The following is a 13649-nucleotide window of genomic DNA, read 5'->3' on the forward strand; positions in this document are numbered from 1 at the left end:
GGAAAAAAGGAAGTAACCTACAAAGGAACTCCATTAGGCTATCAGCAGGATTTCTCATCAGAAATGCTACGGGATGGGAGAAAGTGACATACATATTCAGAGTGCTGAAAGATAAAAACTGCCAGCCAAGAACACTTTATCCAGCAGTTATCCTTCACAGATGAAGAACAAAGGCATTTTCAGACAAACAAAAACTGGCGGAGTTCATCACCATGAGACCTGCCTGGCAAGAGAGGCTGAAAGGGGTTCTTCAAGTTGAAATGAAACGATGCTAATTAGTGACATAAAAGTAAATCAAAGTGTGCTATACTCTAGCAATGGTGAAAAATAAACAGAATATAGATGACATTTTAACGTTTTAATTCTTTAATTAAAATTTATTAATTCAATTTATTAAACAATTCTTTAAAGATTAATTTTTAAAATTTAATTAAAAAATAATTCTTTAATTAAAGAATTACTACAATCCACAAATTTCCATTTGTCTATGCCTTCTTTAGTTTCTTTCAACAGTCTTGTAGTTTTCATTCTAGAGATCTTTCACTTCGATTACATTTCTAGATATTTTTCTGTTTTTGAAGTTATTGTGAAAGGGACAGTTTTTTCAGATCTTTTGTTACTGTATAAATGCATCTGACTTCTGTATGTTAATCTTGTGTCCTGCAACTTAACTGAATTTGTTGATTAGTTCAAACAGCTTTTATTGAGTCTCTGGGATTTTCTATATTTAAAATCATAGCATATCATCTGCAAATAATGTCAATTTTATTTCTTCCTCTCAAATTTGGATGATTTTATCCCTGTCTTGCTTAACTGCTCCAGCTAGGACTTCCAGTACTACATTGAACAAGAGAGGTGAGAGTGATACTTGCTCCTGATCTTAGGAAAAAAAGCTTTCAATTTTTCTCCATTGAGTATACTGTTATAACGTTACCTGTGGATTTCTCATTTTGGTTTCGCTGAAGTATGTTCCTTCTATACCAATCTTTGGAAGGTTTTTATCATGAAAAGATGTTATATTTTGTCAAGCGCTTTCTCTGAATTTATTGGTTACTCTTCAGTTTTCTCTCTCATATATATATGGCACCCCACTCCAGTACTCTTGCCTGGAAAATCCCATGGATGGAGGAGCCTGGTGGGCTGCAGTCCATGGGGTCGCTAAGAGTCGGACACGACTGAGCGACTTCACTTTCACTCTCATGCATTGGAGAAGGAAATGGCAACCTGCTCCAGTGTTCTTGCCTAGAGAATCCCAGGGACGGTGGAGCCTGATGGGGTGCCGTCTCTGGGGTCGCAAGAGTCGGACACGACTGAAGCGACTTAGCAGTAGCAGCAAATATATATATATATATATACATATTTAATATCTAGTTTTGGAGTCACACTGAATGAGCTGTGTTAAGTCAGCAACTGCAACACTAGCAACAGAATCCTAATGAAACTTGTCCTCAAAATAGCTGTGATTTTGAATCACTAGACAAAACATGATTGTATTATTTTTGGTGCCCTGAAATATACTTTTTTTGGGTCAGACTTCAATGAGCTGAGGAGAAATGGAGGATGGGGACTCCTTTCTTTGCAAACAAGATGTTTTGATATGAGGATCCTGAAGTGAATGCAGGGCTACTGTAGATGAAAGAGGAATACAACCCTTGTTGCACCCCTAGAGGAAGCATTTCTGGGACCCAAGACCTCTAGACCATAATAGACCCTAGAGTTGAGACGACAGGAAGCACACTTTCCCCCAGCAGGTCATGGGGAGTGGAGTGAGTTTGGCTGCTCCTACTTCTGCCCCGTGGCTCACCTGCTGGGAACAGAGCAGCACGTGCTGACTGTCGCCTGAGGCACCCAGTGCCCCAGCTGTGCTTTAAAAAGGCCATGACGTGGCCCTAGCAGTCCAGCAGCTTGAGTTGGGCGGCAGGTAACAAAATCGGTTGATCAACTGTTCTGCATTCACTGCAGCACCTCCTTTGCTGTAAGGCAGATGCCTTGGTCCTTTGTGATGCTATGTGGGCCCTCCCGTGTGAGCTGATCAAACTCTTTGTAGGTCCTTCAATAGTGATGCTGGTTGAGGACATGCAGCCTGGAAACAAAAGCCCATATCCAGAATATGCGTCCATTCTGTCAGGATTCATTCATTCCGCTTTCTAAAATGGAAGGGGCAAAAATTACTTGCCACAAGCGGCTGCTGGGTTTCCTCAAGGGAAGGTGCTGCATCGGGGGCTCAGCACTAGTCTCTGTTACTGGTAGAAAGACATCTGACACAATCAGTGGCTAAGTTAGCCTTGATGAGCAGGAGTTCATGCTGCTGGGCCCACGTGTGGCCTCAATCCCTGGATACCCCATTCAAGCTCCACTGTACCAACCTGAGGCCGATGGCAGAAGCACAGGAACACTTTGCTGAGTCATTCTGCTGTATTTGTCAGTACAGCATTTCTTCAGATGATTTCTATCGTATTTGATGATTTGAACGAATTCTAGCTTTTCAGAGGATTTGAATCGTCTTTCTAACGATTCAAAAATCTTCACATTTTCATGCTTATTCTGATATAAAATCTATCCACAAGCCTCCTCCTCAAGCTTCCTTACCCTGATCTTCCAATCTCTGTCCTTCTGGGGCTTTGGCTAGCCCCTGTATGCTCCCACCATAATGGGGACAGAGGCACGTGGTGAGGTTAGATTGCTAGCTGGCAGTGTCAGCTTGGGAACCGTGCCCAATAATCCTCAAAAGGTTGGGTATTTTCCATTTCCCAGTGTCTGGTTAGTCAAGTAAGTCCCTTTAAAGGAAGTCGTGGAAAAATAATTCATCTATGCCCTTGCCATGCTTTGCTGAGTTGTCCTCCTGGAGACTCGATCTTTCTGTGAATCAGTGAGTTCTGGGTCTGAGAACCGGCTCAGGATCAGAAACTGGACCACGAGTCATGCCTTTTTATTGTGGTGGTTACTCTCAACCTGGTCATCCGTTTTTTATTTCTTTTGATTATGCAGATTGGGCAATGCCCTCACTGGCTGACCATCTATCTTGCACCTTTCATTTAAAAGTACACACACACCACTCATTCTCCCTTTTTCTTGGGTAATTTGATAACATGCTGTGATGGTTAATTTTATGTGTCAACTTAATTGGGCCATGGGGTTTCCCAGACATTTGGTCAAACATTCTGGGTATTTCTGTGAGGGTGTTTTTGGTTGAGATTAACATTTAAATCAGTAAACTGAGTGAAGTATATTGCCCTCCCTTGTGTGAATGGGCCTCACCCAAACAGTTGAAAGCACGAGTAGAACTTAAAAGGCTGATCCTTTTCATTGCTCCTGTCGGAGTGCCTTCAAGCTAGGACATCAACCTTCTTTTCCTTGCCTTCTCATTTAAAAATGATCACCAACAAATGATGATTTTATTTAAAAATATTTATCATAAGGAACAGGCCCACATGAGTCCCATTCATTATAAGTTCCAAGGTCTGCAGGGTGAGTTGATAAGCTGGAGACCCAGAGAGCCTAAGGTGGAGCTCCAGTCTGAACGCTGGCAAGATTGAGATCCAGGATGAACCCTTGTTTTATTTCAACTGTGAAGGCAGAAAAAAGCCGATGTGAAGGCAGAAAAAAGTCTGAAGGCAGTAAACAGGAGGAATTAAAAGAGGCAGCCTTTTCATTCTATTCATGCTTTCAACTGACTGGGTAAGGCCTGTTCACATTAGGGAGTGCAACATGCTTTACTCAGTCTACTGATACAATGTGAACCTGTCACACACACACACTCACACCCTACTAGTCCCAGAGAACCCTAACTAACACACATGCCATAGATACAGATACCCTTTTTACCTAGATTTTTCTCACTTAACATTATATTCTAGGAATCAATTTTATCAGTGTTTAGCACTAGAGAGGGATATCTCATTGTGATAACTCCGTAAGACATCATAATGTGGATGCAATCCAACTTCTCAACCAGTCTCCTTATAAAGGACATTTGGGTCACTCCAGCCTTTTGCTATTAAAACTAGTATGACAGCTACCATTATTTATTCAACCATTTCCTTACTGGTGGGCAATGAAGACATTTCCAGTTTATTATATAACTATTATTTTGCTTTAAAAAGGCGATGAAATAATTACCTTTGTATATAAAGATATCCAGGAATGCTACGAGAATAGAGAGTCTCCAAAGTGAGTCACAGGGTATGTATGATATGTGTATTTTTAAGTTTTTAAAATTTTCACAGAACTTGGCATATATATTTAAGTTACAGTAAATTACATTCCCACCAGCAATATATGACAGTTTTCATCCCTCACATGCTCTCCAGCACTGGGTATTGTCACCCCTCCTAATTTTTGCTAGTATGACAGAAGAAGTGGAAGTGAAAGTGTCAGTCGCTCAGTCGTGTCCAGCTCTTTGCGACCCCATGGACTGTAGCTGCCAGGCTCCTCTGTGCATGGGATTCTCCAGGCAAGAATACTGGAGTGGGTTGCCATTCCCTTCTCCAGGGGATCTTCCCGATCTAGGGATCAAACTCAGGCCTCCTAGATCACAGGCAGATTCTTTACTGTTTGAGCCACCAGGGAAACCCATGACAGGTGAAAGAAAAATCTAATTGTTCTTTAAACTTGCATTCCTAGGTTACTAGTGAGATTAAGCATCTTTACATCTTAAGTGATCACTGAGATTTTGTTTTCTATGACTTGCTTATTTTTGTCATTTGCACATGACTGGGTTTCTTTCTCATATTAGAATATAGTGAGAGATAAAACCCTTTCCACTATTTAGGTTAAAGCATAATCTGGCCTGGAAGTTTCCCTAATTTTGGTACATTGTAACCAAACAAAAAATTTTTCCATAATTCACACCTCTCCCCCAGAAAAATGAAAAAAAGAAAACATACATATTGCCAGGCACTCTTGTGTGGTACTGCAGATAGCTCCATTAGGACAGGGACTTGTTAACCTGGCACATTTGTCAAATGACTGAAGAGCAGGGACTTCCTTGCATGTTCTGCTTTGCATAATTTTCTTCAAGAACTTTGATACACTTCTGAACTGATGGAAACCCCAATAATCACAGACTGAATTTCTTGGATGGGGCTTAGAGTCAGATTAATTTTATTTAAAAAAAAATAGTGACTTTTCTTATACCCCAGACCTTGGAGTAAAATTCATACATGCCACAGACCTAAGGAAATATTTCAAAAAGAGAACATTTGGGGAGAGAGGACTATAACTACAGGGAAAACCTTAGTCTAACTGGAGGAAGAACCTCACTCATGGATCACAGGATAAGACTAAATATGAAAATGTGGGCAAATTATGTGATACACTGCTCTTGACTTGTGAAATAATTTAATTTTACAATGAGCTTCTGAATGTTAAAAATATAAATTAAATAAACCAACATTAACAGCTGCTTAACAGTGATAAAATATACTTTTATTTTTTTGTTGAGTCAGAGGGTCGTAAAAAAAATTATTGCTAAAGTAGATATCAGGCAAACAGAACAGTGCTTTATAAGTCCGGTTACCTTGGAGTTTATTTAAACTAAGAGAAATAGGTCATAATGTTTTCATGCAATACATACTTTGTTCTTTAAATAACAATTGTGACAAATAACAGAAATTATTAAGGAATGTTGCACTTGTGATCCATACAAAACACCAACATTTTGGGTTGTACACAATTTAAAGAAATGTCCTGAACAGTTTTCGAAATACTGTAATAGCCAATACATACAGGCATGCCTTAGGTGGCCACAGGAATGCAGTTTAAAAAATGAAGAAAAAAAAATCACACTGGAACTACTTAATTTCTTCAAAACCACTGAGCAAGAAAAGCAACATTGAACTTCCATACTGATTTTATATAATGTCTATACAGTACCTTGACTTAAATCCAAGAGTAAAAGTTAAGACTCTCCTCCTTTATTTTTGGTAAACAACTGCATGGTAAACTTAGATGACTTTTTCCCCTGGATTTTACCTGGGAGTGGCCTTTTTAATTTTTTATTTAAAAGAGGGCAGGTTTGGCACTTTTATACTGATGTCACCAATGTTAATATTTCTTGGGATCTCAGGAAGATTCATATTCTTTACAGCTGATACAGCACGGGCTGGAGCTCCTGCTAAGCCAGCCTGTATACAGAAGCAAATAAAAGAAAAAGAAAATGAACAACTCAGGTGTAGCTCATCAAAACACACTAAAACTGGAGGACAATGGTAAAAGATTTTCATAGAACAAGCTTAGAGACCAGATGGTAGTTTGAATTGGTATGGAATGGTTACTTTGAAATACTAATCTATAAAGAGAAAACAGTTGACACATTAAAAAATACAGTGAGTACATGCAATGATAACAATGTAAAGATTTAAATACAAATTAACTTGTACTATGGAAACATCACACAAAATATTTAAATTGCATAGCTAGATCTTCACCTTTATCTTGATTTAACTGACTTATGATATAAACATGAAGCATATTTTACATTGCTTTCCTTATTAGACACCTCTTGCAACAACTGTGATAGACTTTGGGTTTTTGCTTTTAAACTGTCATTTACTATTAATATATGCTGTGAAATAAAAATTGAAAGTAATAAATCATGTTTAGTTACTTAGGGCTAAACCCTTAAAACATTTCAATACAATAAAGCTTTTTAAAATATGTTTTACAACTGTAGAGGTTCTTCTAAACTTTTATAGGAAAGTTCCAGAACATTAAAAAACAAAATCAGGCTTTTAAAGTGAAGCCTCAATCCAAAGAGAATGGTTCTGTCAAAAAATGAAACTGTAAGAGGATCAATCCAACCCTTCAATGCATTAGTAAAAATATAATGATTAAAAATATTTTGTCATATAAAGTAGATTCAACATATGTTCAGTTTATAATATACAAATTTGGAGAAAGAAACAGCATAAATGCAAAAGGTAGGATATATATGAATACATGAATTTAACAATTTCTTATGCCATTAATGTGGACAATATCTGGCTTTCATCTTAGAAGGACAATTTGTAATTTGTGAAAAATTTTGAGAGAAATTTTGAGAGAAAACATGCTTAAAATTATAAGAAAAATGCATATACATCACTTTTCTCAAAAAACTACATCAATCGTCATTATGTTTTTAAGGTTTAATTTATATATTAATTAGATTTCATCAATTTTTACTCAGTTTATATAAAAAAGTCAACAAACATATGGGAATTCAGTACCATACATTATCTTGCACAAAAGCAATTAAGTAACAAAAACAAATCTTCCACTTTGCTTAGGTTTCATATATGAGACAGTGTCCATGTTATTAGAAAGATGAGTTTTAATGTCCCTTTTTGTAATTTAGTTTGTTTTTTCTCTTATGTAATCCTACCTCTTTTGTTAATTAAAAAATAGTAATAATAAAGCTGTTACCTGAGAAAAATCTTGACTGATACAAAATAGGCCAGTGTAAACTATTAGCTGAATAAAGGATACAAACATTGTTAAGCAATGAAATAAAAGCCATGGATTATCAAGTCAGAATTGGAAATAATAGAAAAATCAGCAAAATAGTATTAATAATATATATGGTCCACACAGGCAATGATAAGGGTGATATGGATGAAAAACTCCATACCCAATTAAAGGCTAAACAGGGCCGGAGAATTCAATTTTTATAATTTAATGGAGGTTAGTTGTTTTTGATGTATAACTAAAAATTTGATTGACCTCTACATTTATACCTACCTGAAATAGTGCAGTTTTTGTTATACCCCACTTCTCTCCAACTGCCCCCCAAAAGATGATGGAGATACAGATGAATATTATTTGGGCTTCCCAGGTGGCCTTAGTGGTAAAGAACCCGTCTGCCAATGCAAGAGACATGGGTTTGATCCCTGGATCGGGAAGATCCCCCGGAGGAGGGCATGGCAACCCACTCCGGTATTCTTGCCTGGAGAATCCCATGGACACAGGAGCCTGGCGGGCTACAGTCCACAGAGTCGCAAAGAGTTAGACACAACTGCAGCGACTTAGCACACATGCCAACTTGGTATTTTCAAGTTCAGTGTTTAGCTACCAGAATTTAGAATGGTTTAGAATCAGAGAAGACTCTAATTCCAAGAGCTTTTACCATGTTGTAGGCTTTCTTCCTTTTACTAGAAAGTATGCTGTTTTCTGAGGGAACAAAAATTATTTAACAAAATTACAGACAACCTGGAAATAGTTATCATTTTTCCAGGTAAAAAGGTTTTATATTTTTTTCTATTTAAATAAGCAACTTGCTCCTATTTCTACTCTGGAATTTATATACCAGGTGCTAGTTATGAGTAGGCTATAGGAAAGCACTGACAAAGTATTTAAGTATAAATACTTTAAAACGCATGAATTATTAGAGGATTTTTATTATTGAGAAAAAGAGAGAGAACAGGTAGGGGGTGCATGTGTGTGTATGTGTCCATCTGTTTTATTGGATGCTATGCTTAACATTTATAAGTAGTAAAAATACATTTTTGTAGTATTAAATGTCATTGTCAAGAAGCTTTCTTTCCCTATAATACCCTGTATCATAAGCAGCTAAACTAGAGAATAAAATTGCATCCTGTTAAATTTCATTAGATTAAGTCGTTTCTTTGTGACCACAGACGGTGTTGACTGCTGGCTGCTAATAAGAATACATAAAGTCAATATAGCAATTGATTTAAATAGCATATATGTGCCAAATTCATATTACATAAAACCAAAAAGTTTCTAAGTCAACAAACTACAATTCCTCTAAACATAAGCAGCAAGCCATAGACATGCAAAGGGTGGTAACTACTCAGAACACGCAAATGAATTTAGAGAATCAAATTATTTCTCAAGCATGTTCAATACTTCTGTGTAGTATGTCACAAATTTAAATGATAGAAAACTTAAAAATTATAATGTGTACTTCAATTAAGTTTTAATTAAACTAACATTTTAAGAAATCAGATTCTGTAGAATATAAAATGGAAAGAAAAACATGAGAAGGACTGTTGATCAGTAAGTAGACGCTTAGCAAATGAGCTGTTAATGTACAAAAATTCAGACTTTAAAAAATAATAGACTTCATGTCACTCAGATAGTTAACACCAGAACTGCTATAAACACATTTCAGTTTCAGACTTACATGAACGTGAAGTCTGAAACATTTTTATTAAAGAATAAAATGTAAAAGAGGTAATTTGCCATTAGAAAATCAGTTTGCCAACAAAAAGGTATAAAGGAATTTTCATCTGAGTTGAGCTCTTTTAGATATACTCAAAACAAGATAACATTTATTAACACAATTTTTTAACACTGAAATTTACAGAAATTAAGTTTACCTGTCTTGTTAGTAGTATGTACAGTTTAAAGTGTAAAAATAAGATACTTCTGACAGTACAACATAGTTCTTATAGATTTAAGATTACACAGTTGACATAAAGCAGAAATAAAAAGAATGAAACCCTACTGGAGAAATAACTTGTTTCCATCTAAGCTGTTATACTCGAGCACCACCATAGCAGGTAAACTGCAGCAACTTCACTAACAAAACAAATACATGAATCCAAAGCAGTTAAGAGTATGAATTGGATGGAGGAATGAAGTACAGTATATAAAAGAATGATCATGTTTTCTCTCCCATGAGATTAAATAAATTAACAGAATTAAGAGAAAGAAAACAAAATGAAGTCTGCAAGTATACCAAAATGAGGCCAAACAGATAGAAGACTTATACAGACATACTCTCAGAAATTTCAAGCACTTGAATCACAAAGATAGTAATGGATGGATATGATTCGTTTTTGATTTTTTTTTAATTGCCAGACCCAAAAATAAACAAAATGTGTGCAAGCAAAACTGAAAAAGCAGCATTATAAAATATATTTCATTCAAAGACTCTGAAGGCTCCCTTTTCCTCATGCAATAAGCAATTAGCTTTCTCCAAGGGAAAAGGAGAGAACCTAGATATTTACTTCATCTAACACATAAAACATTCTACCATCTTAAAATATTTTTTCAAGCTTGAAATAGACCATAATAAGATGGTAGTTGGAATAATTTTTACATACTAAAACCTTTACCCACCCATCCTGCTGGAAGTTGCTATATGCACAATTCATAATTTTGACCTAACAGCAAAGTGAAAGAACATCAACATTAATAAACACAGTATTAAATGGTTTCAGACTCAAAATCATTAACAAAATAATGGCAGGTTTTGAAAGCATGTTTTGAGCAGAATGGAAAATGTCAATATTTTAATTTCTGATTTTAAGGCAGAATAACTTTTAAACTGGGGACAGGCTTGCTCTTTGCTTTAAAGGCAGTGTTTTAAAACTGCAATTATAAACAGATTAGAAATGCTGCTGACAGTCCTCTAGTGAGCAAGAATGATGGCATTTTATGAAAATTTTTATCAAAATGAGAATATTTAAAAATTGTAAACCTTTCAGGTCTAGTAATTTTATGTAATCTTAAATTATAGTTTTAATTTCTAGCATAGGATTTACCTGTGTGAAATAAATATAGCAGACTGACATCATTTATAGATTTAATATAAATAGTTTTGACCATGACATGTGACCTCCAAGGTCCTCACCATAATTCTGAAGGGGAGAGTAACTGGGCATGTCAAGGTAGAGGGGCAGAACCAACCCACAAGCTGACTTTCTAACATCTATATCTGAGGGCCACTTTTCTTGTTCTCTATTCTTTAAAAATAGATACTTGATTAAAAAAAAAGCAAATCAGTAGTTTTACTGATAGATGTTATAAGACCCAAGTTACTGATGGTTCTATGCTAGAAAAAACAATTTAACATAAATTAAAGGCTGGAATGTAGAAATTGGCAGTGATTTGAGATTAATGGAATAAACAAGACTGATTATGCATTTTCTGTCCCTGGGATACAGTAATACAGATCTGGGGTTCAAAAGTGTGTCCCCAGCTTCATAAGATAAGGCCCACAAGCTCAGGATAAGAAATTATAAAACCACCTGTATGGTGCTGCTTTCTAAACATATCCAGAAAGTAATAATCTAGTGTCTAAAAAACGCTGCCAGATTCTCAGTGGCATTTTTCTAATTACTAAAGTGGCTAACCTAAGTTTATATATTTTTCCCTGCATGAGACTCAAGAAAGCATTTTCATTTGAAATTTTAAATGGAGGTATGTAAACATTTTCATTTTTCCTGAAATGGCTCTGTACAAAGAGTTGTTCATTATCATCTCTATATGGAAATTCACACAGGTAACCTGTGGTGTGAAAAATTCACAGGAAATAGAGAAAATTTAGTTTTGTAAGGCTAGGAGTCTATTTAAAACATTTTCAATTTTTGCCAATATGCTTTGCAAAAATTTTCAAGGTTTACAATATCTTATTGAGTCATATTATGATATATTTAGATATCAGAAGCTTGCTACAGTAGAAATCCATTTTAGTTTGGTCAATATATTTAATTCCATGTTTTAGAGCATTTAGTTCAATTTTAGAAAATTTCTGATTTTACTTTGCTGGCCACTTTCAATATTCATATGTCAGTCAAAACTGTAAAAGCAATTCTGTTAAGACTTTGGAACTGAAAACCATTAAGTGGGAGGAAAGGGACTATTTAACAGTCACTGTTCTAAGCCTTTGTGGGTTCCCACTTTGTATCCAAATCTCTAAAGGTTCAGCTTTTGGTTTTTAAATTCAGAGCTTCTAAAACCCAGCAGGCAATTTTATGTTATTAATAGAATCCTAATTTAGAAAGATGAGGGAAAAGTATCTGTGAGAGTTAAATTAAGATCGGTTCTGCCATATGGTGCTCAAAATAAACTCTATAATTTATATGCACAAAGTAAATTGTCATTTCTAGAAATGTAATTAATCAGTTAGATGACAATGTTTTTAAAAAAAGAACAAAAAATTTAAACTTTCCTTCACAATGCAGGCAGACAAAACAGAACAAAGATGACATCAATGATATACTAATAAAATACACTAAGTCCAATAAAAGATGAGTAACTACAGGGAGAAACGAGAATGGAAAATAGCTACAGGGACTATATGGGCTCATTAACACAAAGAATTTTTGAGTCTGGCCTAAATAATTAATTGCCTTTGACATCATTTTGCTTTCCCTTTGTTAAAGTACATTTTTCTCAAAGTCAGCAATACCTTGTCTACCTGTCCTGTCTGGGAGATTGAAAGATAAAGGTCTGTAAGAGAGAAGAATGGAAAGAGCTAGAAAGATCAGGATGTTCGGAAAAAAGAGGACTGACTTTTAAAAAGTAGTGACTAAATTCAGACCCATTTATTCATCTTGAAAATCACATGAAATACATATGTTCCCAGCCCCACCCCTCCACCTCCACACCCAGGGAGTCTTTCCACACCTAGGCAGATCCTGAGTGCCTCTTCTAGGTCCCCAAGTCCCAACAACCTCCCAGCTTAAACCCTCCTTTCCCAAGATCCCAACCTTATAGTAAACCACTTATCTATTAAAGCAGGAGAGAGGAAAATCTATTCAGAGCATTATCTTTGATTCTCATCTTTTAAAAGATCTGAGTCATCTTTGCTTCTACTTGTCTAGGTAATTAAACTGGCTCACTTTTGACTGTTACTGGAAATACACTACTTTTAAAATAATAAAATCTTTTTATTTCTGACAAAGTTAAAGGGACCTTGAAACATCCATGTTATATTTTAAAAGCTGTACTGTAACTACATCCAGGCTTTTTAAAAGACACATGATATTCTAAACAATAGTCAATTTTTAGAATATGATAAATAAGTCTTTTCATCAATCATGGTTTTCTGAACTTTAAGATTTTCTTTGTAAATTTTTGCTTATATAATACATTTTAACTAAAATTTTGTAAGAGTAAGATTAATAAAAGCTTACAGTTTGCTCACAAATAATTTTGGATTATTCTGCAGTCATATATTTGGTAGATATAACCAACTTAAATAATACGGAAATGAAACCCTTATGAAAATCTTTAACATTTCCCCGTGTCTGGAATAAAGCTGGCAGCCTTCCAAACACATTTAACATATACGAAAATTACTGGAAAATTACACAAAGTCAATGTTTCTTCAACACAATTTCTTAAAATGTGATCAGAACTAAATTATGGCTTTACTATGACTCAAAATTCTATCTTGTGAGTAAAATATTAGCAGACATCACATATAGGGAAATGCTTGATAAATACATAACATTAGTTTATCCCATCAGATTTAAAACATATTTCTCTGTAAAGAAGAAAAAGAAAACTAATTTGGCAGTAGACAACAATTGATTATACATGTTAAAAAATGATCAGTGGATGAAAAACGGAAGTATTCATTCCCTAGGATTCAAAACCAGTTTAAATAGCACTGTTTCGGTGAAAGGACATTTTACAAGTTGTAATATTCTTATAACCATTTCCACTGAAAACATCAATTCTGTATTTTACTGCTCTTTATAGATAAGAAAAACTGGCTTATTAACAAAGTTTTACTGGACAATCAAAAAGCAAATATCCATTATGGAATAATTATAGGTCTCTTATGACTTCTATCAATATTACAGATAGCAAACTAAGGAGGAAAAGGGGTGAAGGGCACCACCAATGGAAAGGAATTAAATACCTGGAAAGGCGAAAATTCCAGACAAGAAGTTGATATGTTTTTACAGATG

At 35.2% G+C, this 13649-nt stretch overlaps 1 protein-coding gene across 4 annotated transcripts in view; it reads right to left on the bottom strand.

Moving 5' to 3' along the window:
• Positions 1-5405: 5405 nt before the first annotated feature.
• The window catches only part of AP3S1 (adaptor related protein complex 3 subunit sigma 1), a 76860-nt gene continuing 68616 nt past the window's right edge, over positions 5406-13649 (bottom strand). For 2 of the 4 annotated variants that reach the window (XM_086323251.1, XM_086323249.1), the window contains one exon: positions 5406-6125. In XM_086323251.1, coding sequence (XP_086179377.1) covers positions 5997-6125 — 129 coding nt within the window. In that variant the 3' untranslated portion in view covers positions 5406-5996. Of the gene's footprint in view, positions 6126-7719; positions 7819-8000; positions 8047-12139; positions 12181-13649 lie in introns of all 4 variants that reach the window. The other 2 variants (XM_086323253.1, XM_086323250.1) reach the window with 2 other exon arrangements.

This window comes from Bos grunniens, chromosome 10 (assembly GCF_055505025.1).
Source record: "Bos grunniens cultivar Pamir isolate PY7600 chromosome 10, Bosgru_T2T1.0, whole genome shotgun sequence".
Lineage (NCBI taxonomy): Eukaryota > Metazoa > Chordata > Mammalia > Artiodactyla > Bovidae > Bos > Bos grunniens.